At 42.9% G+C, this 26,873-nt stretch overlaps 1 protein-coding gene across 1 annotated transcript; it reads right to left on the bottom strand.

Annotated features, from left to right (window-relative positions):
• Positions 1-10,753: 10,753 nt before the first annotated feature.
• On the bottom strand, positions 10,754-26,140 carry LOC149457029 (interferon-induced very large GTPase 1-like). The gene is made up of 3 exons (XM_089684186.1): positions 25,856-26,140; positions 20,510-20,701; positions 10,754-18,097 (listed from the first exon to the last, which is right to left on the bottom strand). The coding sequence occupies exons 1-3, from the start codon at positions 26,130-26,132 to the stop codon at positions 13,425-13,427; spliced, it is 5,142 nt and encodes a 1,713-aa protein (XP_089540312.1). The 5' UTR covers positions 26,133-26,140; the 3' UTR covers positions 10,754-13,424.
• Between the last annotated feature and the right edge of the window lie 733 nt (positions 26,141-26,873).

Genomic DNA, 26,873 nt, shown 5'->3' with positions numbered 1-26,873 from the left:
CAGGGCAATTTTCAGCTTTCAGCGCTATCACACTTTGAATGACAATTGCGCGGTCATGCAATACTGTACCCATATGAATTTTTTACCATTTTTTTGAGACAGATAAAGCTTTATTTTGGTGGTATTTATTCACCGCTGGGATTTTTATTTTTTTTACTATGTAAATGAAAAAGTCCAAAAATTTTGAAAAAAAGTGTTTTTTTTATAAAATTTTGCAAATAAATAATATTTCATCCTAAATCTTGGCCAAAATTTATTCCGTTATCTTTTTAGTAAAAAAAAAAATCCAAATTAGTTTATAACCAAACATTATAATTTTTAAACATTTTTTTTTACATTTTTATTTTATTTTTTTTATATTATTTTTTATTTTTATTTTTTATTTTTACATACTGTCACCCTAGCAGTACAGTGTCACCATGGTGACACTGTACTACTTGTGGGGGGTGATGAAGATTTTTTTTTTTTTTTTACACTGATTGCTTTTACACCCATATAGGGTGTAAAAGCAATCATTTCTCTTTCTCTCTGTCTGCATTCTTGCAGTCATTGAGAAATACTGAGTGAGCTGTGATTGGTCACAGCTTGTCACATGGTACAAGGCTGTTGTGAATAGCCTTGTACCATGTGACCTCGGTGATCATTCACAGATTTCACACGTAGTAAGCAATGATGTCACAAGTGACATCTTGCTTACTACTTTGCATGTGATCACTGATTCGCCAATCAGTGATCACATGACCGGGACCTCGTACAGAGGTCCCGTCCGACGATCTGTGTTTCACTGTGTCCGGAGGACACAGCGGACACCGGATCGCGGTGGTGCGCGCTCCTAGGGATCGCGCACAGCTAGAAAAGGCGGGTGCCGTTTAGGAACGGCAACCCGACCTTGGACTGCCACCGCCCTGCCGTTTATAAACAGCAGGCGGACGGCAAGAGGTTAAGGGAAAGAAGTGGAATGTTCTGCAATGGCCAAGTCAATCACCTGACCTGAATCCGATTGAGCATGCATTTCACTTGCTGAAGACAAAACTGAAGGGAAAATGCCCCAAGAACAAGCAGGAACTGAAGACAGTTGCAGTAGAGGCCTGGCAGAGCATCACCAGGGATGAAACCCAGCGTCTGGTGATGTCTATGAGTTCCACACTTCAGGCTGTAATTGACTGCAAAGGATTTGCAACCAAGTATTAAAAAGTGAACGTTTGATTTATGATTATTATTCTGTCCCATTACTTTTGGTCCCTTAAGAAGTGGGAGGCACATATGCAAACTGTTGTAATTCCTACACCGTTCACCTGATTTGGATGTAAATACCCTCAAATTAAAGCTGACAGTCTGCAGTTAAAGCACATCTTGTTCGTTTCATTTCAAATCCATTGTGGTGGTGTATAGAGCCAAAAATATTAGAATTGTGTCGATGTCCCAATATTTATGGACCTGACTGTATCTATCCACCTTTCTGACTGCCACTTTGTCTGGACAGCTTGGTCTGTTAAAGTGTAAATACACCCACAACAGTACAATCAGTCTGTAGATGCAGGAAAGCATGCTTGTTATACTCACTGTGGGACCTAAGGGGTTAATCCTCTGCATTGTGTAAAAAGGCTGTTTGATCCTGTTTTCCCTGATCCTCCCCTTCTTCCAGTGCCCCCCTCTTATCTCCTGATAGAACAGAGGTTTGGAGACACTCTGCACATGCTCAGTTTTGTGTTTATTGCTAGAGAGGTTTTTTTTTCTTTGGAGAGTGCATGTGACAACACAGATCCAATCAGCATTGTTCAGACAGAGGGTCGGGGGTCCTGCATCCTCCTACAGGAGATAGAAAACTCCTCCTACAAGCTTTAACCCTTGCTCTGCTGGACACTGATAGAAGTCACAAGACTGCTATATACTGCTGGTGAGAAAAGGTATTTAGCAGTTTATATTTATTACAATAATTGCATTTCCTTGTTCTGTGTACTGTGGGAGACCAGATATAGTGAATGCAGGGTCCGGGGAGACCAGATATAGTGAATGCAGGGTCCGGGGAGACCAGATATAGTGAATGCAGGGTCCGGGGAGACCAGATATAGTGAATGCGGGGTCCGGGGAGACCAGATATAGTGAATGCAGGGTCCGGGGAGAGCGGATATAGTGAATGCAGGGTCCGTGAAGACCAGATATAGTGAATGCAGGGTCCGGGGAGACCAGATATAGTGAATGCAGGGTCCGGGGGGAGCGGATATAGTAAATGCGGGGTCCGGGGAGACCAGATATAGTGAATGCAGGGTCCGGGGAGACCAGATATAGTGAATGCAGGGTCCGGGGAGACCAGATATAGTGAATGCAGGGTCCGGGGGGACCAGATATAGTGAATGCAGGGTCCTGGGAGACCAGATATAGTGAATGCAGGGTCCAGGGAGACCTCACTATCCATCCATTGTCTCCAGAACAGGAGATAAAGAAAGATCCATGGTCATCTGTAGTCCAATTAGTTTAATAGCAAAGAGGAAAACCTTTATTATCAGTGTGGACTTGAGTTAATCTACTTCACTAGAGGACTACTCCTTGGCATGGATCTTTGTAGGCTACAGCAGACATCATAAAGTGCAGGATTGGACAAGAGATAAAACTGAACTGTGGCCATGCCAGTCTGGGCTACCTCCAATGTCCACTAAGGGTTGTATTCTGCTTGTCTGTCTCTCCGTCTATGGTGTAGACTTTGAGTGGGCCAACGCTACCAAGGACTACAAATAGTCAAAGCTTCTATTATTGTTGTGGATGGAGAGAAGAAGGGAAAGAACCTTTTTCAGTTTTTTTGTTTGGTGCCTGTATTCCCATTGGGGAGATAGGACATGATCTATCCTGTGGAAACACAGACAACAAACCATGTTGTTCCGCATATCATCATTGTGTTCAGTAGAGAGCCTTCTATTGGGTGCAATTGCACCCTTATCTATAAAGAACAGGCGGTGTCTCACGTTTGTTAAGAATAAATATTTCCCATAAACCACTGCAGCCATTCCAGCTTCTAGAAGAACGCCAGTGAAGATTTCCTCCATTCTCCTTTGATACACATAAGCTTGTAAGTTCTGTCTTTGTGTTTGTTAAAGGCACGTACATAGCAAGATCACTTTTTAATGTATTTAATGTGATTTGTAGGTTGCTGTTTGTTCATTGTACGCCTTTGTGAGAGACATATTTACAAGCATATTGTAATTTCAGTTTATGTGATTGTATTGCAGTTTTACAGACGTATTCACAGAAGTAAATTCAGTTTCGGAATGGAACACAACGCTGCTTCTGTCAGTTTTGTTAGCTAGCTGTTGGCTAACCGTTAGTAGGACAGCACACATTTTGTTAACATTGGGAAGGATTAGAACAGGAAATGTCCAACCAATGGCAAAAGTCTAAGTATATTTATTTATAACTCAGATTTTCCAGGCACAAACCAAGGCGTATCAGGGGTTCTCAAAGACCCTCATCATCAGGACTTAGAAACCTACATCTAAAAAGTCCTTAAAGCCAAAACTTTTGTTTAGTTTTGGATGGACTAAGAACATCTTAGAACCCCAATTAAGTTTTTTTATTGCTTAGAGCAGAGGTCTCCAAACTTTCACAAAATCTGGAAAGTTTACTACCGTTCAAACTTTATGGGGGCCGGACTGTGGCCAGTGGGAGTAGAAAATGCCCTAGCAATGGTGGAAGTAAACAATGCCAAAAGGGCCAATTACATCATTGGTGTCAGTGGGAGGAATAGGGCCCCATTATTGGTGACAGTGGGAGAATTCGTTCCCCATCTCTGATGTTAGTGGAAGGAATAGTGTCCCATCATTTGTTTCAATGGGAGGAACAGTGCCGCGTACCAGTGGAAGGAGTAGTGCCCTAAGGGCCAGATAAAAGCAAGCAAAGAGCCACATCCAGTCCTCAGGCCGCAGTTTGTAGACCCTTGGCTTAGAGGAATGGATAGGTAGTGTTGGAACCCTAGAACTTCCATGTTGATGTTACTATCCAATAGTGCTGCAGTGGTGTTTGAACTGGGGGTCTACACTGTGGGCTGGAGGCTTCTACACAGCAAAGGATCTCCACGGTTTCCTTGGTTTGGAAAGAAATTAAATGGATCTGAGATTGAAGATCACCATGAGTTAGTTGCCCAGATGGAAATGTATTCCAATGCAAGATCAAGTGTAGCACCATATAAAAGGGGTTTATATAATTATTTATCACCGTTACAAGCCAGGGTCACCCCAGCGCTGTTTTTTTGCATCCAATTATCACTTTCTTCAGTGTGACACTAGCAGCAGTGTGCAAGTTGCCCACCCAAAACCTGGGTTTCAGCGCTTGAACCTCTTGTTTTACCACAGAAAGGGGCCTACGCATTTTGTGGGACCAGAACCCATCCCTTGTAGACCTGATAAGGAGGTGAGTTTTGAACCCAAGCATTGGACCTTTTGTATGATCTTCTACATGATCTTTCATTAGAATACATTTTTATCTAGACTCTAACCCATGGAGTGGAGCTTCAATCAAAGATCCATTTAGGTTTTTATTAATGTCTGTGCCCCCATTGGGATGAATCACCTTCTGCTAGTGACCCTTGTCACTAGGAATGATGGGAAATCCAAAATGTTACAGCTATAACTGAACATGAATAGAAGGGAAAAGATAATGTCACCAGAAGAGCTATATAGGGGAATTCTTCCAATGGGGACACTTGTTCTAGTGACAACTGTCTAAGACAGGGTTTCTCAACCAGGATTCCATGGAATCCTAGGGTTCCTCCAGAGGTTGCTAGTGGTTACTTGAGTAATGAGCCATTTCTAACTCTCAGGTAAGTTCCCAGTGTGTCACGTACCTGATGGGAGACTGAAATGACGAGATCGGCCTCACTTGTGTCACTAGTCCTGACCCCGCTGGAGTATGAACAGAGGGAGTCTAGGACCCAGGGGAACAAGAGTGCCAGTAGTTGTTGTTTGCAGCTCTTGCTGATGAAAGACCTTGGAAGGCTGATGATCCTCTGATTTTGGCACAGTAGCAGTAGGCAGAGCAGGTTTTGCAGATTGCCAGGCGTGCACCAGAGCAAGGCAGGTAGTGAGGACAAAAGACAGGAGCAATGTCATGGAATAGCCAGGGTCATCAACAGTCGGGCAGCACGGTACAGAATCAAAAGGAAAAACCAAGGTCAGGAGCAGAGCCGAAGTCAGGAACCAGTATCAGGAGAGCAGTCAGGTGAGGAACAAGCCGGGTCAGCAACAAAGGAATCACACAGGAACTAGCAGGACACGGGGGAGCTGAAGACCAGTCAGCACTGAACATGAGCAGAGACACTCCTTAAATAGGCCGTCTGGTACCAATCTGGTACCAATCTTCGCCATGCGTGTGCGTGTTCACGCATTTCTGGTCACGATTCGTCTTGCCGGAAATTCCTTACACAGTGACACTTTTTAATTTTCTTTAAGGGGGTAATTCTTCCCAATGACCACAAGTGTTAGGAGAATTCTTTCCCTGACCATCACACTGATGTATCACTGATGAGTTGTAGATGTAGTAAATTTCAGCAGGGGTTCCCAGAGACCAGAACATTATTTCAAGGGTTCCTCTGTGTTGAAAAGGTTGAGAAAGGCTGGTCTAAGAGGGGATTTTGTTTGTTCTATAGAAATGTCCTCTTACTTTCTGTGGTGTCTACAGGTCAGGAAGTGAAGGTAAGTCTCCCACATGGGACAAGGGGGGAAAAAACCCAACACAGATTTCATCCCTCCACTAGGTTATCCGCAACTAAAAAAGTGTTGGCTTTAGGCTTGGTTTACACCTATAAGCATACCTCCCAACTTTTTGGGATGGGAACAAGGGACACCTATTAGCAACTGCATGTAATCATAGGACACACCTCCTGCCACACCTCCTTAAAGGACCTTTAGACAAAAAAAGATTAGTTCAACCTTCAAGTGCTTTTTTTTACCACTGCTATTCCTTTGTAATGGCTTATGGAGTTTACAAATGCAAAAATTTAGAAATTGGATGAAAGGTTTAGCACTTTTTGAAAACTAAATAGTGCATTTTATATACAACTATATAGATCAGACCAAAATGAGGAGGAAAGAGGGACAGAGGGATAGTCCCTCAAAATCGGGGACAGTCCCTCGAAATCAGGGACAGTTAGAAGGTATGTTATAAGTGCAACTACGGACACACATGAATTTTCGCCTTTTCCTGGGCATCATGTGTAGGGCAGTTCATTAATTTCAATTAAACGCAGAAAAGAAGTCCCTGCCTCTTCCAAAAACATGGTGCATTGAACCGCGTGGTGCTGCAGAACGCTCAAGAAATTGCATGCGTGGGGGTTCCCTTAACCATTAGCCTTCGCAAGTTGGCTAAAGGGCAGCACATTTCTCTGCGTGTTGAGAAAACGTGTGGTTTTGAGCATCTTTCCGACAACATAGATTCTTATGTATCCTTAGGTATCCTTTTGCATGCAGAATTCTGCCCCTATATCTGTGCATGCAATTGTTTTGTTTGTGCTGGCAGGCAAATTCTGGTAAATAGTTCCGGGAACAATAATATTTAGTAAATTGCTGACATAACTGGTGATATAATTAGTGGTTTACTGTCGCCAGAGGACATCATGACACAAACGTTTTGTAGATCATAAATGTGAAAGAGCAGAGAATTGTAGGTTCACAGAAAGAATACTGTAATATTCTGGGGCAAGTATTCATTTTTGGATTCGATTTCAGCAGAGCTATCAATCAAGTGACACTCTATCGCAGTGGTTCTCAAACAACAGGCCTTTACCCGCTGCGGGGCTGCGGCACCCCTTTCCCGGGCCTCAAACTAGCTGCAGAGCCTCTATCCTCCCACAGTGGTTCTGAGCTCCCAAAGTGCCACCCAACCTCCAATAGTGGCCTTCAACCTTTTACAGTGTCCCTAGGCTCCTAAGAGCCTTCAGTCCCCATGGTGCCCACCAACCCATCACAATTTTCCCCTAGCCCCCTACAGTGCCTCCTAGCTTGCTGTAGAGCCTCCAGCCCCCCAAATATGTCCTACAGTGTCAACAACCCTTGCAGTGCTCTTGAGTCCTACACATTGCACCTGTAAAACCCCCAGACCCCTGGAGAGACCCCTAGCCCCCTTCAGAGACCCCATCCCACGCAGTTGCCCCCAAAGCTCACCAGAAACCTCATCCCCTACAGGGCTACCATATCTGCTGCAGAACCCCCTAAATCCCCCTCACTGACACCCAGCTCCATCCAGAGCCTTCCAAATTGTCAGTACATATTTTGTATTTCCAGACTTTTTTGTGTGAGTATAAACTTTTTTTTAATGTTGAGGCATAGAATGTTTTGGAAGAATTTACTGAGCCCAGGCTCAATAGGGTTGAGAAATCTTGATCTATAGTATTTCCCTTCCCTTGGTAGCTACATAAAAGGTTACGTAGGCAGCCCATTCGCCTACATGGTGCCATGGCATAGCCTTGTGCTCTTGTGGTAGTGTCTGATTTCTGTGCTGGCCCAGCTACTCTCCCTTGGAGAAAAGGGAGCTGTGCTATGGAAAGGACCAGTCAAATTTTCTAGCAGGTTTAGAGGCGCATTGCAAGTGAATACAATATAATTTATGGAAAGAAAAAAAACTTGAGACGATTTTTGCAATTCTACCTGAACTTTTTTTTTTATTTGATGGCAGGGTCTCTTTAAATGAGGCAACTGCATCTGTGGCCCTTGCTTTGTTATTTTAGGTTAGGAAGCAGATGGGAATTTTTTAAAAGCTGGAAATCCCTGTTACCCCCGCTCCGGTAAAATGCCGATAGAGTGTCCTGTTTCTCATATCTTTACAGCCTTCAAGACGTAGCTTCTCCGAAGAGTTATTTGGTTCTTTTTTCGAGAATTTTCTTTGCATCTTGGCCCTTGCAGGAGGAGGTTTTGGCTGGTTTTGTGACCCACATACATTAACAGACATAACAATAAGTAAAGCAGCACTCATTCCGGGCAAAAATGTGCAAAAAAAACAAATAAAGGAGCAGGAAACAGAGTGGAGAAATAATTCTTTGCAAGGCAAACTGTCTTGTTCGATGACATCTATAAGGCTCCTAGAATGGAATGAGATGTTTATCTGTTCATGTATTTGTTGAATTGCAGGTATGACTATCTTTAGGCAACGCTACACCAGTGATCTCCACTAGGGTCCGGATCCCATGCCATGCAGCCCCCCTGTGGCATTCTGAAGAGAGGAGGTCATGGGCGCCATTCAGAGAACACTTTGCATTTTCTCAGTGAACGCTTTCTCTGGTCACTCGAGGTGGAGATCATGACATCACCGCCTGCCTCTCCACCTCAAAAAAACGCTTTGCATTTTCTCAGTGAAATCTTTCTCTGGTCATTCGAGGTGGAGATCATGACATCACCACCTACCTCTCCACCTCAGAGAAGGCTTTGCATTTTCTCAGTGAAAGCTTTAAATGGTCACTCGAGGTGGAGATCATGACATCACCGCCTGCCTATCCACCTCAAAAAACGCTTTGCATTTTCTCAGTGAAAGCTTTCTCTGGTCATTCCACGTGGAGATCATGACATCACCACCTGCCTCTCCACCCCAGAGAACACTTTGTATTTTCTCAGTGAAAGCTTTCTCTGGTCGTTTAAGGTGGAGATCATGACATCACCGCCTGCCTCTCCACCTCAGAGAAGGCTTTGCATTTTCTCAGTGAAAGCTTTATCTGGTCACTCGAGGTGGAGATCATGACATCACCGCCTGCCTCTCCACCTCAAAAAAACGCTTTGCATTTTCTCAGTGAAATCTTTCTTTGGTCATTCAAGGTGGAGATCATGACATCACCACCTACCTCTCCACCTCAGAGAAGGCTTTGCATTTTCTCAGTGAAAGCTTTAAATGGTCACTCGAGGTGGAGATCATGACATCACCGCCTGCCTATCCACCTCAAAAAACGCTTTGCATTTTCTCAGTGAAAGCTTTCTCTGGTCGTTCGACGTGGAGATCATGACATCACCACCTGCCTCTCCACCTCAGAGAACACTTTGTATTTTCTCAGTGAAAGCTTTCTCTGGTCGTTTGAGGTGGAGATCATGACATCACCTCCTGCCTCTCCACCTCAGAGAAGGCTTTGCATTTTCTCGGTGAAAACTTTCTCTGGTCATTCGAGGTGGAGATCATGACATCACCTCCTGCCTCTCCACCTCAGAGAAGGCTTTGCATTTTCTCAGTGAAAGCTTTCTCTGGTCATTTGAGGTGGAGATCATGACATCACCACCTACCTCTCCACCTCAGAGAAGGCTTTGAGAAAATCCAAAGTGCTCTCTGAATGGCGCCCAAGCCAACCAACCGACCTCCTCTGTTCACTAAGCAGCAGGGCAGCCACTGGGCATGGGACCCAGGAGGCAATCGCAGGAGTAGCTGTGCCTAGTACAGTGCTTTCCAGCTTTCACAGGGATCCCACAGGTATGGTATCTACCAGAGGTTCCCAATCCCTAGGCCACAAACTGGTGCCTATTGGGGGCCAGGTTGTGTGGCAGGAGAGGGAGCTAACACAACTTGCACTGCCACCCTCCAATCACCAGAGGACACCGGCTCCTCTTCATCCATCACCATTACTCCCTTCCCTCTCCTTGGCCACGGCGGGAAGAAGAGGAATAGAAATGAGGAGAAAGGGTGAGAGAAGAGTCAGGCCTGGGACAGGATAGAGCACTGGTGAGGTTTGTGAGCTGACTTCAGGTGACAGTGCCAGGCTGCACACCCCAACACCACCACCACCCCTCCACCACCCTGGTCCATGGAGTGGTAGAGCCGGTCCCTGCTTCTGGGGAAGTTGGGGACCACCTGGTATAGACTGTACATAGCCGCACACTTGTAGTCAGCCCAATGTATGAAATTAAAGCCTGGATTCAGCTAGTTTCCTCTCATGCCACACCCCTCTAACATGTTTCACCCTCCCGTGAGCTTTCTCCTCCACAATTAGGACCATGGGAGGGTGAAACGTGTCAACGAGGTGCAGTATGGGAGGAGACTAGCTGAAGGCAGTCTTTACTTTCGTACATCGGGCTGACTACAAGTGTGCGGCTTTATCCTTTATTATATGCTCAGCAGTATTGGACCGGATGGGCCTTTGGATGCTTTTATCTTTAGAGAGGGTGGGGCTACCAGGAGCAGAAACACGGTTGATTGGAGCGGCACAGTTCATTATATACTGTATATAGTGACATTGGACCTCTGTTGCATGACAATTTTACTCAGTGAATTTTAATTCAATACCACTGGTCTAGGGTGTCTGCTTTCAGAAAATATAGAATGTTTTGTGGATTTTTATGCGATCTTCAGGCCAGGATTTGGAAACTCGGGCACTTCCCGAGGGTCAGTAGGGGGCCCCATGTAATGGCCCTGGTACCTTTTTCATAGCCTTTTTTGAGTTTGGGCAAGGACACAGGGGCCCCATGATTCCCTATTGCCCGGGGGCCCCATGAGTTGTCAGTCTGTCCCTGCTTCAGGCCTAAAATTATATTTTAAACATGCATGCAAAAAAACCCGCAAAAACGGCTCTGGCAGCGAAAAGGTTAAACATTGCTGTTTACCTACTGGTATAGATTACAGGGCCATTAGGTTGTGGATTTGTATGGATTGTTTTTGAAGAATAAATATATCATTTAGTGTCACCTTAATGGGTAAGAAGATGAGGGTAAAACACACACCACAAATATACACAAGTGCCTGTTACAATGTTACAACTCTTACTTAAGTTCTTTCATAATATATACTAGAAGATAATGACCATGGTACAACATGTTTTTTATTATTACTTTTTTTTCTCTTTCATTTTCTTCCATGCTCCTTCTCCATCTTTCCTATCCAATGAAATGTCATAAACATATATACAATGTATCAGAAACAAGGATTATTTTATTTTTACATATCTTTCTATCTGCAAATGTTGAAACTACAATGCCTTAAATAGGTAACATCTATCAGACATGAACTGTTTGGATAAACCAGGCAAAAGCCTCAGTGTGAACAATGGAAAATGAAACATTGCTCTTCACAGAACCCCAAGGAGATCTTTTCCCAATTCAGCCAACGGATATTAGCAGCTTTGAAATATTTGACACCTTTTCAGCATTAAAAAAAGGAAATCTTGCCACCTGTTTGTGTCAAATTACATTATATGACCAAATAATGTTTATGGACCCGACTATCACTTCTACTTTAATGTCAAAGGTATGTGAACCCCTTCTCCAAATGACTGAGTTCTGGTGTTTCTATTGAATGATTCCATTAATACTACACCAAAAAAAGAAATTATAGACCATTGTGCTCTGCCAACCTTGTGGTAATAGTTTGGTGAAGACCCTTTTTATGTTCCATTATGATTGTGCCTTCTGTGCACAACACTAGGTCCATAAAGACATGGTTTGATGATCTTGGCCTGGAGGTGTTTGAGTGTCCTGCACAGCTCTGACCTCAACCCTACGGAACACCTTTGGTACGAATTGAAACACAGATTTTGAGTCAGGGTTTCTAATCCAACATCAGTGCCTGACCTCACAATGAGCACACGATTCCCCCAAAACATCCTCCAAAGACATTATATCTATTTGTGCTTTTCCAGTGTTGTGGTAACAGTTTGGTGAAGGCCGGTTTCTGTTCCAGCATGGCTGTGCCCCTGACTACAAAGCCAGCTCCATAAAGACATGGTTTGATGAGTTTGGCATGGAGGAACGTGAATGGCCTGCACAGAGCCCCGACCTTATCCCTATTGAACACCTTTGGTATGAATTGGAACACCAATGGTAAGCCAGGTCATCAGTACCTGACCTCACAAATGAGTACGAAATTCAAAGCCAGCTCCATAAAGACATGGTTTGATGAGTTTGGTGTGGAAGGACTTGAGTGGCCTGCACAGAGCCCTGACCTCCACTCTACTGAACACCTTTGGTATGAATTGGAACTCTGATGGTAAGTCAGGTCTCCACATCCAACATCAGTACCTGACCTCCCAAATGAGCATAAAATACTCCCAAACACCATCTAAAGACAATATAGACAATTGTGCTCTTTGTGGTAACAGTTTGGTGAAGGCCATTTTCTGTTCCAGCATGGCTGTGCCCCGGTGTACAAAGCCAGCTCCATAAAGACGTGATTAGATGAATTTGGTGTGAAGGAAGTTGAGTGGCCTGCACAGAGCCCTGACCTCAACTCTACTGAATACCTTTGGTATGAATTGGAACACTGATTCTGAGCCAGGGCTGCTCATCCAACATCAGAACTTGACCACACAAATCTTCTTTTATCTGAATGGACACTCATTTTCACAGACACCCTACAAAAGCTTTTGGAAAGCCTTCCAAAAAGAGTGAAAGATGTTACAGTCACAAAGGTAGGCCAACTCCATATTCATCTCCATGGTTTTTAAATGAGATGTCTAGCAAACTGATATAGGTGTGATGGTCAGGTTTCCACATAGTACCCCAAGAAACACGTTTTTATACATTAACACATTTATAATTTATTTGCATCAAACTTACACCTTCACATTATACTGTGCATTCCCTTTTAAAATATAACAAAAGGCAAAACTTTATTTTAGTTCTGGATAGTGTGGAGAAGGATTAGGAACCCTTACAGGCTTTTTTTTTTTCTACCCCCATTAGGGAGATTTACCCTCTCTATTTCTCCTGATGACCAATATCATTGAGAGTGAAAGTGAAAGAAAATCACAAATTTTGGATTGTCACCAGAACTGGAATAGCGGGGAAATCTTCCAACACGGACACTAGTTCTGTTGACAACCAGGGATTCCCTCACTTTGGAGGGATTTCTTCTCTTTTCCTTTTGTGGCTATGGAACAGGAAGGTGAGGGCAAATCTCCCTAGTGGGACACAGATGGCAAAAAAATGACAGGGATTATATTACAGCCTCCCCCCCCCCCCCCCAAAATGAAAATAGCTTTACGTACTTTATGCACACTTTGAAATTTTATAAATAATGGCACAATATGGATAAGAATTGTTCCCGATATCATATGGCAGCATCAGATTTATCACAAAGGTAACATTACAGAAGCTTTTTACTGGGAGCAGTCTTTAAGTGGCCATAAATGCCTCGGAGGCCCTTTAAGTCAGCTTTATTGATCATTAGACCATTCTGCTGGCTTCAGATCAGAAACGTTGACAGGGTGTGGACACATGGTACAGAAGTCATGCTGCTTCCCTGGCAATAAAGCCCACTTAATGGGTGGCCAGGGGCAGACTGACAACTCATGGGGCCCCCCCGGGCAATAGGGGATCATGGGGCCCCTGTGTTCTTGCCCAAACTCAAAAAAGCCTATGAAAAAGGTACCAGGGGCATCTCATGGGGCCCCCTACTGACCCTGGCACTCAGGCAGTGCCCAAGTTTCCAAATGGTCAGTCCGCCCCTGTGGGTGGCTGATAGGCAGCGTTAAGGGATTAATGATTAAATGAATCCCTTAGACTTTTCATGGCTTGCTCTTTTGTTATCTTTCCCCAGTTTTTTGGTATCTGGGTTGGTATCGCATCATATTCTTCTGCAAACTGGTCATTAAATTCTTTTAAGATAAACTTCCAGTAATCCGAGGCATTGATGCCTGGGTCAGGTTGAATGATCCAGTCTGGATAGAACTGAATGTATTCTTTGTAAGGCACAGTGGCCCACTGTGTGTTTGAATTTCTGAAACATCCTTTTCCTACCACTTCGGTGGAGCATATAGAGTTACATAGGACATTTGTTCCAAGGTTTTTGTATCCGGCGAGCCCCTGAGGTCGGTGGACTGATGCAAAATGCTCCTTGTGGTCATGTCCTCCAGCTTCACAAGGAACATAACAGAATGGACATAGCTTGCCACATCCAAAAACTCTCTTAAACAGCTGATCCTGTGGATTCAGAGTGACCATGGAAAGCACATAGTCAAGATCTAGAGAATTCATCTCTATTAAAATTTCATCCACCTGTTTAGAGAAAGAAGATTGAAAGTATTCAGAAAACTGCTGGGCTTTGTCATTGTTCTGGAATAAAATCACGTTCATAGCGTTCCTTGGAATGACTAATTCTTTTTGCAAAAGCTTACAAAACATCTTCAAAAAGGAAGATACATTTGAACTTTCTTGTACAGTTGGATCTCTCAATGCATTGTTGACTACGTGTGTAATTTTCTGAATGATTTTCTCATGCAAACTTTGAAGGCCACCAGGTTTCCCGTATTTCTGTAGTATATGTGCTTTAAGTTTGTTCTTCACAAACAATTCATATTCATTGATATACATCATATATTGGTCAAAGTTTTTTTCTTCCAGCAAATTTTTCAGCAGGTTGAACTGGAAAAACATCCGACTACTGTATTGCTTGGAGTGTTCGCTGTGCAAAATGTCATCCACAATTTCTCTCCCAAGGTTTTTATAGATGAATTCTACTATTGCTGGTTTCAGGCAAGAATGGCAAAAGTCCTCTGTCCTCTTTTTACATTGATCTTTCTCAAGGAATATATTCTTAAAGGTGGCAAGATACTGAGGTTTTAACTTCTCCAAGCTGATCTTTGGATCATTCTCTTGGATGAAGTTCTCATGCATCCTCTGGAACATGGGAGCTGCTCTCCCCAAGATGTGAAGCTTTAAGTCTAACTCAAAGTGAGGTGATGTATGGAATTTCTCAATAGCACTCTCTTGGAGTTCTTTGTTTACCATATTTAAGAGTTCTTGGCAATAGGTGTCATGGTAATCCTCTTTTGTGTTCATTTTAGCAATGACGTGCAATTTGTACTTGAGCAGCAGTGCATTCACATGTTTATTCATTTGAACCAGTCGACTATCAGGATATTTGGTTGAGTTTGTTTGAGAAGCTGTGTTGTACCAACTTATGTCAAAGTGCTGTAGCTGGGCTGCAAAGCATCTCCTTTCATAGTCCTTTAAGTTGTGTATGTTGTTCAACCTCTTAGTCACGGGTCCTATGCTGTGCTTCATGTCCATTTTAAGTTGGTGTAGGATTTCTTGACCAATGTTGCGTTTATGCAGGCTGATCAGTTTTATTTCTATGAATGTTTCATTCCATATTTTCTCAAACTCTTCATCATGATTGAGCAGGTCTTCACAGTCTTTGAGGGTTTGGTATTTGCTTGCGGCTTTCTTTTCAATAACTTCCATAAATGTATTCTGATTCGTTTGAATCACAGTCTTCCCTTTCTGAATTTGCAAACATTCATTTAATCTCTGCCTTACATCGTCTTCAAGTTGTTTCGTTAGGGAGCTTAGACTATTGAAAAATTCCGCTCTGTATCTTTCTATCAGATGGGAGTTGGCATTTTCAGATCCACCCCCAAAATACTTTTCTAAATCTTCCCGCATGATGTTCTCTTCTCTCTGAAGTATCTCGCACATATTATTAGTTAGATCTGTGTTTGGCTCTTTTTGTAAATGTGTCTGGTTCCGGATTATGTTTTCTGTCTCCTGCATCCATTTAAACATGACTTTGCTGAAGTTCCACTTCAGCTCATTATACTTAATGTGTAGGTGATCATAGGCATCTGCCACCAGGCTGTTTCTGAAACTGAAGATAAAATTTTCATATTGCACAGCCGCCCACAAGCTTCTTATCCATTCAGAAAACTCACTCCAGCTTTGGGCCTGTCTTTTAGATGTTTTCATGACATGTAGTAGGTATTTTTTAAATTCATAAACCTTTTCACTGTAACCTGTACTTACGGAAGACATTGGTGGAACACCATGCCAGAGACCAGGAATATACCAGCTATGGTGCTCATGGTCAGCATCCAAAACATCAGAAAAAGAATTGACCCCTCTCTTTTTTTGCATCTTTGCTGCAGTGAGTGTCATTTTATCAAGATCTTCCATAACCTTCTTTCTATCTCTTAAGCATTTCTCACTAGCAGCGACATCAGCGACATTCTGATGTAGGAAATAGGATTTGGGTTTCTTGCCAATGGTTTCCATCCTTAGAAATGCATGGACTACAATCTGTAAAATGTCCTGCATTTCTGCTGCATGTTCCATGGAAAAATTTATGATTGTAAAGTCACTCAAGCCAACCACTAGGGTTGCTAATTCATTGTCATGTTGGTTAGATCCTTCCAAGGAATTCATCTCCGGAGCTCTTAAACCTTCTGTGTCAAGTACCAAAATGAAAGAACAGCCTAGCTCCTGCTGAAAGTTCTCTTCGACTTTAATAAGAGTCATGAAGGCTCCTCTTGTACATCGCCCACTGGCCACTGGGAACTGCAAACCAAACATGGTGTTCAGAAGGGTGGACTTCCCAGTGCTCTGTACCCCCAGAACGGTTATGACTCTTATTCGGCACTGTCCTCCTGTCCTCTTATCTAGCTCACTCAAAACACTAGTTATCCACTCCAGTGGTATACTGGAGGCATCTCCATCGATCAGTTCCAGAGGCAAACCATCCAGTAAAAGTTCTGCTGCAATTTCGGGGAGCTTGTTAAATTTCCGTTCCTCATTTCGAATCTCGTTATTTTTCAAAAGATAGCATTCGGCATCATAATACTGACCCAACTCACGTATGAAGTGCTCAACACCCAGAGAGCTCTTGGACATGATTAAGTCTAGCTGTTTCATATCTGAGTCGCCTTTGGCTTTATACTGGTTCTGTAATTTTGATATGTTGGTTCTAGCAATTGAATCAAGGAAAATCTTCATCCATTTTAGAAAATAGCATCTCTCTGAGCTATTTTTCTGTGATATTGACTCTATGAAGGCAACAATGCCTGCAGATGGAGTATGCTCATACTGCTGTCTGATTAATTCTGTCCTTGTATTTTCAAGTTTTTCCCTGTATTGTTGGGAATTTTCATTACTTTGCCCTTTCATTCTACATATTTCTGTTCTCGTTCTGGCCAGTTCTTTACATAGATCCCCCTGTAGCTTCATTGTTTCTTCTTTATACCCTGCCACATCCCATATTTCTTTAATTATTTTCATTGCTCTCAGTTTTGCTGACTGACATTCTGTGGAGAGCTCGTCTACACGAATTCCAAGTTCACAAGCAGTCTCTGCCGTCTTCTCCAAAGTGACCTGCTTGGTGGGTTTTTCAATTAACTCTATCATTTGTTTTTGTAGGCGTCGAACCAAATCTGCATCATTTTTATTCTTCTTTTCTATTAAATGCCTGCCATCCATTTTTAAGGCCGAGTTCAATGAATCTAACATTGAGTCATTTTTTTCCAGGTTTTGGGAAACCAAATAATATTTGGTGTTGGCATCTTCAAGCTTGGACAGCTGTGTGTACTCCATGTCACTAATGCTGTCTGCAAATATGAAAACTGCAGAGGATATCTGGGTTAAGAAGCTGAACTGTGTCCAGCAAGAAGAGATATTGCCATGGAGGTTTGTTACTGTAATGGGCTCTGGAAAAATGTCAGAGCTTTCTTGACCAACGGGCAAATACCAAGACATTTCTACTAAGCCGCTGGAGAGGGTTTTTTTAACATACCCACCTTCCATGTCCCGGTGTATGAAGAAATTGTGATACTGCTGAGATGGTGTTAAAATTTGGTTCAGGATGACAGATTTAGATAAGCTGCAATTTTCTAGCCTCACAAAAGAAAAAATTGGCATCTTGATATTCACCACATTGTCTTCCCTAAATCCATTCTTATCTTCTAGTGAATGGGGTTTCCATTTTTTAACAATGTCCCTCAATGCCCACAACATGAAGGTGCATTCCGAACCATTGCAAGCTGGGAGTAGCAGGGGTACAGCAAACTGGCACATAGACAGTTTTATCACAATCTCCTGTTGTAAAAAACTATCTGAGCAATGCAGGAGAATGCACAGGACATCTAGGGGATGGAGATCTCCCGAATGGTCTAGGTCCATACTTTCAGATGATGGATTTGTAAAGTCTATGTTCAGATCCAATTCTGATTCCTCTATATGTGCTCTCCGCGCATTCACATTTAGCGAAATAAGTTTCCTTAGGAAATACCATGGAGTGTCTTTTATTGAATGAAGTTCGATGTTCTCCAGACTCTCCCGTCCGATTGTTAAAATATCACTGACAGTCAACTTTGACTTCTTGTACTTTTCCATGCCTAACCGGCAGAGTATCTCATGGAAAACTCCACTAATGCCTTGAGGATCTGGAAAAAGAGGAAATAATTAATAATACATTGCAAAACTATTTCTGCACCAAATTAAAAACTGCAAAGTCTAAACTGCTGCTGTGCAATGTGAAAAACACAAATTATAACAAATATATATAAACAGCGCAAACATAGACTCCTAAAAAAAATAAAAAAATATAAAAAAAATATAAAAAAAAAATATAAAAAAAATTTTTTTCAATTTATAAAGTGAATGATAATAATAGATAGTGAATATCTCCAATAAACACCAAAAAGTCAGCATATAATGAAAATCAAATTGCGTGTATGATGAGAAAATTATCCCAAAATTTCTTCAAATGTACTTCTTACTCGCCAACATCTGGTGAGTGCATTTGATGTTGGTTTGCACGGGTGGAAGGTGGAAGCTTTCTTACATTTGAAGAAATTTTGGGATAATTTTCTCATCATAAACGGAATTTGATTTTCATTATACACAGACTTTTTGGTGTTTATTGGGGATATTCACTATCTATTATCATTCACTTTATAAATTGAAAAAAATTTTTTTTTATATTTTTTTATTTTATTTAGGAGTCTATGTTTGCGCTGTTTATATATATTAATTAATAATACATGCTTAGCCAATTCTGAGCATTGCACCATGGAGTAAGAAACTGGTATAAGTAAATATACAGCAAAATTTCCAGTCAGTGACAAAGAAAAGTTGTAATAAATTTGAATTTAAATTAAATTATATATTATCAAACACAGAACTGTATTAAAGTCATTGTAAATGTTTAGATTAAAAAAAAAATTAACAAAAGTGTTATACCTTACCTGCTCTGTGCAATGGTTGCGCACAGAGCAGTCCTGATCCTCCTCTTCTTGGGTCCCCCCACCAGTGTTCCTGGCTCCTCCCCTCTGCCAAGTACCCCCATGATAAACGGCGTGTGGGGGAATTGTATTAAAGTATTTGTAAACGTTTAGATTGAAAAAAATTAACAAAAGTGTTATAACTTACCTGCTCTGTGCAATGGTTGTGCACAGAGCAGTCCTGATCCTCCTCTTCTTGGGTCCCCCCACCAGTGTTCCTGGCTCCTCTCCTCTGCCAAGTACCCCCATAACAAGTGGCTTGCGGGGGAACTGTATTAAAGTATTTGGAAACGTTTTGATTGAAAAAAATTAACAAAAGTGTTATACCTTACCTGCTCTGTGCAATGGTTGTGCACAGAGCAGTCCTGATCCTCCTCTTCTTGGGTCCCCCACCAGTGTTCCTGGCTCCTCCCCTCTACCATGTTCCCCCATAACAAGCTGCTTGCTATGGGGGCACTCATGTTTGCTCTCTTCCGAGTAGGCTCTGTGTGTCCATAAGACACACAGAGCACGGCTCGGGCCTGCCCCTGCTCCCTCCTCATTGGCCAATGGCTCCTGCTGCTGTGTCTGAGCCAATGTGGAGAGAGAGAGAGGAGAGAGCCTCTGCTCTTCTACATATCACTTGGTCAAAATCGGGCTCAGGTCAGTATAAGGGGGGATGGAGGGGAAGCTGCATACGAAAGGTTTTTTTACCTTAACCCCTTGGCGCCGGCGCCTCCCGGCCCTTTAAGGGTTTCAGAAGCGGGGAGGGGTTTAGGGTCATGTCACATGATTGGGAAAGGTCCCAATCGAAAGAGGAGATCGGGTCCTTTCTGTGAGTACCGGACATATGTGCTGGGAGCACGCAGGGCGCGCCGCTCTCAGCACATATGATTTTTTTAATAGAACGCAAATGTGCAGCCGCTCGGCGTCTAGGCCCAGATTGGCACCGCACATTTGCGATTGGCCGGCGCGATGAGGTTAATGCATAGAACGCATTATGGTAAAAAAAACCTTCAGCCTTTAGAACTACTTTAATCTGTGTCTTCATATCTGTCTGGAGTTCAGGTTTAAGAACTCGTGCTCATTTGTAGGCATGTGTTTAGTGCATATTTTGCCTAAAAAAAAACACACACATCTCATTGGTTCCAATCCACAGCTGGGTGCAAGAGGCAGGTGCATGGCCATGCATGGTCAATGATATTGACCCCTGGAGGTTGCGTCATCACACTGGTCAGAGCTCACGGTACTGCTGCACTGACAGTACTGCTGCACACAGTGCAGAGCAACAACTGTACAGTGTGGATGCTGGACAAGCAAAAGAATTATCCATGAAGTGATTAGCCAGAAGACTGCTAGATTTAAGGTATGCATTCTTTTTTTTTATTAAAAAAAAAAAAAGATGGATTCAAGATCTGGCAGCAATAAAACACGAGAGCAGGGAATACTAAAAGGGGAGGGCCCCAATACCCTCCTAGCAGCCAGAATCAGGCTAGTTCTGCTGCTGCTGGGTGATTATTAAAAAAAATGGATTCAATGTTTACATGATAGATATGTATAGTCATAAAAAATCCAGGGGCTCAGATTTCTTACCCATATCATGAGGATCAGCCATCTTTGCCGACTCCATGGGTGTATTCCACCCGGTGACAGGACAGGGGATGACCCTCTGTGCTGGCAGCTGTCTGAACACCGGTTCCTTAGGCCGTGGTGCCCTAGGCGGGATCAGAGGTTTATTCGGTGTTGGTGGAGCACAGGGGCGATTATTCACGCAAAGGGCTGACCCTAAGTAAAAAAAAAAAAAAAATGTCATCAGAATTGATTGTCCATAGACATTCATTACATAACCCATTTTCTTTTAATTTGCAAAGTATAAAACAGAACTATTTGAACTATTTTTTGAAAATCGTGAAATTGCACATACTGTATATACATATAATGTGTAGATGTATGTTTCTAAAAAGCAATGTGTGATTGTAAAATCATTGTTATATTCTCTATCTCTCCCTCCCACTCTCTCAATCTCTCTCTCCCTCCCTTACTCTCTCTCCCCCCCTCCATCTCTCCCTCTCTCCCCACCTCTCTCTCCCTCACCCCCCCTCTCCCTCTCCCTCCTCCCCCCTCTCTCCCTCTCTCTCCCTCACCCCCCACTCCCTCTCCCTCCTCCTCCCTCTCTTCCTCTCTCCCTCTCCCCCTCTCCTCTCTCTCTCCTCTCCTTCTCTCTTCCCCCCTCTCCCTCCGCCTCTCTCTCTCTTCCACCCCCTCACTCTCTCTTTCTCTCTCCCCCCTCTCTCTCTCCATCCCACCACTCCCCCCCTCTCCCCCTGCCCCCCCCTCTCTCTCTCCCTCCCCCCACTCCCTCCCCCTCTCTTTCCCACCCCCCCTCTCGCTCCCCCTTCTCCTTTTTTGTGCTGGGAAGGGTCATTTGGAGGGGGTTGTGCTAGAAGGTGGGGTTTTGGGGGATTTATGTTAGGAGGGGGGAATTGGGGGAGAGGATTTATGCTAGGAGGGGGGATTTGGGGGAGAGGATTTATGCTAGGAGGGGGATTTGGGGGAGAGGATTTATGCTAGGAGGGGTGAACTAAAACTACAGGTGAAGTTTTATTTTTTGGGGGGGCTGGGGGGTCGTGTAGTTGGTCTTGCCTAGGGCGCAAAATAGTCACCAGCCCTGCATAGGCCACACAAGTGCATCTAAACATTGCATCACATACGGGGGCTATTGCTGCCAGTGTTGGGGTGACAGCAATAACTCTAGGGCCGACATTCTTGGGTAGACACTTTAGTTTGTCACCATTTTTGGGCACACACAATTTTTGAGTCTTGTCATGTTTGGTATCTATTTGCTCGACACAAACCTATCCTTGTTATTGTACCCACAAAAATGGTATTATATTTTATTTGGGTAAACTAACATTAATTTTAGTGTATTTTGTTCTGAAAATATGCGTCTGATACACAGCTACGCAAATAGCATTTTACATAACAATTTGCAGCACCATTTTATTCTTCTGTTTTCAGAAAATATATCAAGTTGGGGGGAGGGGTTCTAAGTAATTTCCTAGAAACAAAATACTGATCTTATAGCGTGTGTTGAAAATTAACCACTTGCGGACCGCCTGCCTGCAATGTAGTCTGGACGGGCGGCCTGTACAGGCACAGCAATGTACGTCGCCAGCCTCTTCTGGATACAGGGTGCATACGCCCCCCCCCCACCCGCCACCACAGCGGGAGTTTGTCAGCAGGACCCCGCCATGATTCATGGTCGGAACTTGCTGATCGGCTGTGTCCAATCACACAGGGCTCTGTACAGAAGGAACAATCTCTCTGTTTCTTCTCCCTGCAAATAGATTTTTAGTAAAAATCAGCACGCATTACACAAATTAACACTTGTTAGGCACACACTTAACCCCTTGATTACCCAAAATTGCCCTTGATTACCCCTTCCCAGCCAGTGTTATTAGTACAGTGACAGTGCATAGTATTTTCACTGATCACTGTATTAGTGTCACTGGAGGTGTCAGAATGTTAGTTCCCACCCAGTGTCAGTTAGTGTCATATTGCTTGCCACACTATCACAGTCCCGCTATGAGTCGCTGTGAACCGCCATTAGTAGTATTAACAAAAAAAATTCCAGTATATATACCATAGTTGGTAGATGCTATAACTTTCATGCAAACCAATCAATATTTATTACAGGTATTTATAGCACCATCAATTTATGCAGCACTTTTGCATATATATATAGAGAGAGAGAGAGAGAATATTCACATCAGTCCCTAACCATCAAGGAAAACACAATCTAAGGTCCTTAACTCATACACATACTAGAGCCAATTCAGACAGGAACCAATTAACCTACCAGCATGTCTTTGGAATGTGGGAGGAGACCGGAGTACCCAGAGGAAACCCACACAGGCACAGGGAGAACATGCAAACTCCAGGAAGGTGGTGCCGTAGCATCATCAAATTATGCAGTGCTTTTACAGAGAGAGAGAGTAGTACATTCACATCAGTCCCTAACCATCAAGGAAGACACAATCTAAGGTCCTTAACTCATACACATACTAGGGTCTATTCAGACAGGATCCAATAAACCTGCCAGCGTGTCTTTGGAGTGTGGGAGGACACCGGAGTACCCGGAGGAAACCCACACAGGCACAGAGAGAACATGTAAACTCCAGGCAGGTGGTGATGTGGTTGGGATTCGATATGTACATATCATACATTCACATCAGTGCCTAACCATCAAGGAGCTCACAATCTAAGGTCCCTCACATACTAGGGCCAATTTATAAGTCGCTGATCGCCGCCATTACTAGTATAAAAAAATAATATTCCAGTATTTACAGTCAGGACTATATATATTGGGACATCGACACAATTATAACATTTTTGGCTCTATACACCACCACAATGGATTTGGAATGAAGCGAACAAAATGTGCTTTAACTGCAGACCGTCAGCTTTAATTTGAGGGTATTTACATCCAAATCAGGTGAACGGTGTAGGAATTACAACAGTTTGCATATGTGCCTCCTACTTGTTAAGGGATCAAAAGTAATGGGACAGAATAATAATCATGAATCAAACTTTCACTTTTTAATACTCGGTTGCAAATCCTTTGCAGTCAATTACAACCTGAAGTGTGGAACGCATAGACATCACCAGACGCTGGGTTTCATCCCTGGTGATGCTCTGCCAGGCCTCTACTGCAACTGTCTTCAGTTCCTGCTTGTTCTTGGGGCATTTTCCCTTCAGTTGTGTCTTCAACAAGTGAAATGCTCAATCGGATTCAGGTCAGGTGATGGACTTGGCCATTGCAGAACATTCCACTTCTTTCCCTTAAAAAACTCTTTGGTTGCTTTTGCAGTCTGCTTTGGGTCATTGTCCATCTGCACTGTGAAGCGTCCAATGAGTTGTGAAGCATTTGGCTGAATATGAGCCGATAATATTCCCGAAACACTTCACAATTCATCCGGCTGCTTTTGTCAGCAGTCACATCATCAATAAATACAAGAGAAGCAGTTCCATTGGCAGCCATACATGCCCACGCCATGACACTACCACCACCATGCTTCACTGATGAGGTGGTATGCTTAGGATCATGAGCAGTTCCTTCTCCATACTCTTCTCTTCCCATCACTCTGGTACAAGTTGATGTCGGTCTCATCTGTCCATAGGATGTTGTTCCAGAACTGTGAAGGCTTTTTTAGATGTCATTTGGCAAACTCTAATCTGGCCTTCCTGTTTTTGAGGCTTGCCAATGGTTTCCATCTTGTCGTGAACCCTCTGTATTCACTCTGGTGAAGTCTTCTCTTGATTGGTGACTTTGACACACATACACCTACCTCCTGGAGAGTGTTCTTGATCTGGCCAACTGTTGTGAAGGGTGTTTTCTTCACCAGGGAAAGAATTTTTCGCTCATCCACCACAGTTGTTTTCCGTGGTCTTCCGGATCTTTTGGTGTTGCTGAGCTCACTGGTGCGTTCCTTCTTTTTAAGAATGTTCCAAACAGTTGTTTTGGCCACGCCTAATGTTTTTGCTATCTCTCTGATGGGTTTGTTTTGTTTTTTCAGCCTAATGATGGCTTCACTGATAGTGACAGCTCTTTGGATCTCATCTTGAGAGTTGACAGCAACAGATTCCAAATGCAAATAGCACACTTGAAATGAACTCTGGACCTTTTATCTGCTCATTGTAATTGGGATAATGAGGTAATAACACACACCTGGCCATGGAACAGCTGAGAAGCCAATTGTCCCATTACTTTTGGTCCCTTAACAAGTGGGAGGCACATATGCTAACTGTTGTAATTCCTACACCGTTCACCTGATTTGGATGTAAATGCCCTCAAATTAAAGCTGACAGTCTGCAGTTAAAGCACATCTTGTTCGTTTCATTTCAAATCCATTGTGGTGGTGTATAGAGCCAAAAATGTTAGAATTGTGTCCATGTCCCAATATTTATGGACCTGACTGTATACCGCCATTTGTAAATGCTATAACTTTCACACAAACCAATTAATATACACTCATTGGGATTTTTATTTTACCAAAGACATGTAGCGGAATACATTTTGGCCTCAATTCATGAACAAATGTTATATGTTTTTTATTATTATTTTTTATTGGATATGTTTTATAGCAAAAAGTAACAAATATTGTTTTTTTCTTTTTCAAAATTGCCTGTCTTTTGTTTACAGCGCAAAAAATAAAAACTGCAGAGGTGATCAAATACCATCAAAAGAAAGCTCTATTTGTGGGAAAAAGTGACACTAACTGCATTTATGTGAAACGTTGCATGACCGCGCAATTGTCAGTTAAAGTAACTCTTCCGGAGGGCAAGTGGTTCACTGTTCCGGAGCCTGTTTGTAGTATCCTCACTCATTGCTAAGCAAATCCGCCTGAAGAATCTTTAAATTGTAATCATGTCCTGTTGTGTCAGATGCCTGCTCCCCCCCCCCTGCCATTTTCTGTGGTTCTTCCCACCTGGCCCTACGTCACTATAGGACATGGAAGAAACCAAAGACTGCAGCAGGAGAGACAGCCATCAGGAACAACCGGAATTGTTTTAAATGTAAACATGCTTCAGATGGATTTACTTAACACCAGGGGCGGACTGACCATTTGGAAACTCAGGCACTGCCCGAGGGCCCGGGGTCAGTAGGGGGCCCCATGAGATGCCCCTGGTACCTTTTTCATAGGCTTTTTTGAGTTTGGGCAAGGACACAGGGGCCCCATGATCCCCTATTGCCTGGGGGCCCCATGAGTTGTCAGTCCGCCCCTGCTTGACACTGAGCAAAGATTCTACAAAGAGGGACCAGGACAGTTTGGGTGTAAAGTGTCTTCTCTTACAGAACTTTTTTCTTATTGGTCGATTGATTGAGTGACTTTTCCGGCACCAGAGTTGCTTTAACTTTTTTTTTTTGGAGACGTTTACCTGGAAACAGACCAGACAATGCTGGGAAAGTGGGTGAGAGGTCCTTCAAATGGTTGACTAGCTTTTCAATAGTCGCCTCCCCTTCCTTCACATGGCAGTTCAAGAACCTTTCAAGCTTCTCCTGGGAAGTCCTTGCTTCCAGCACATGCAAATAATCTCTGGAGGTTAGGTGACACCGAAGGTTGAGGTTACTAAAGAGATCCTCCACGTCTTCTTCAGGCAGGTCCGGTATTTTCTTCCTGAATTCATTTATAATCTCTGAAGTGTTTTGGGCCATTACGGAACACTAAACAGTAAAGCAAAACTTGATTAGCTATAGGATCAATTTATCTGTACAACCAGTACACGTGGGGGTCATTTTGTAAAAAAAAAAACGCATCAGCATTCATATAAACATCAAGAATAAATCCCATATTGTGTCTAATATGTGCATTTTCTATGCTCATCAGCACCATCTGATGGCCATAATATGCTAGTTTCATGATTGCAGTATTTCAAGAAAATACTGCATTATGGCCACTAGATGGAGCTGATGATCAAAGGAAATGCACATATTAGACACAATATGGGGTTTGTGACAACTCTGTAAAAGCTGAGGAAAGTGTGCTTAAAGCAATAGATTTTTTTCTTTTTGGTGGATTTTGTCAAGAAGATCCCTGGCCATGCGGGATTTCCTGCATGGTGGGGGTTGGGGAAAGACCTGGCAACCTACCCTGTAAAAATAATTGCTAAGAGAATTCATGGAAAAAGTCGCTTATGAGTGATGGTCAATGCAATCGCCAAGGGTCGGATACCACTGGGTGGATAGATAGATAGATAGATAGATAGATAGATAGATAGATAGATAATAGATAGATAGATAGATAGATAGATAGATAGATAGATAGATAGATAGATAGAAGATAGATAGATAGATAGATAGATAGATAGATAGAAGATAGATAGATAGATAGATAGATGATAGATAGATAGATAGATAGATAGATAGATAGATAGATAGATAGATAGATAGATAGAA

The sequence above is a fragment of the Staurois parvus genome, unplaced genomic scaffold (assembly GCF_062004578.1).
Source record: "Staurois parvus isolate SC_StPar_1 unplaced genomic scaffold, SC_StPar_1.0 ptg000338l, whole genome shotgun sequence".
Taxonomy (NCBI): domain Eukaryota; kingdom Metazoa; phylum Chordata; class Amphibia; order Anura; family Ranidae; genus Staurois; species Staurois parvus.
This window is presented reverse-complemented; position numbering and strand designations above follow the sequence as displayed.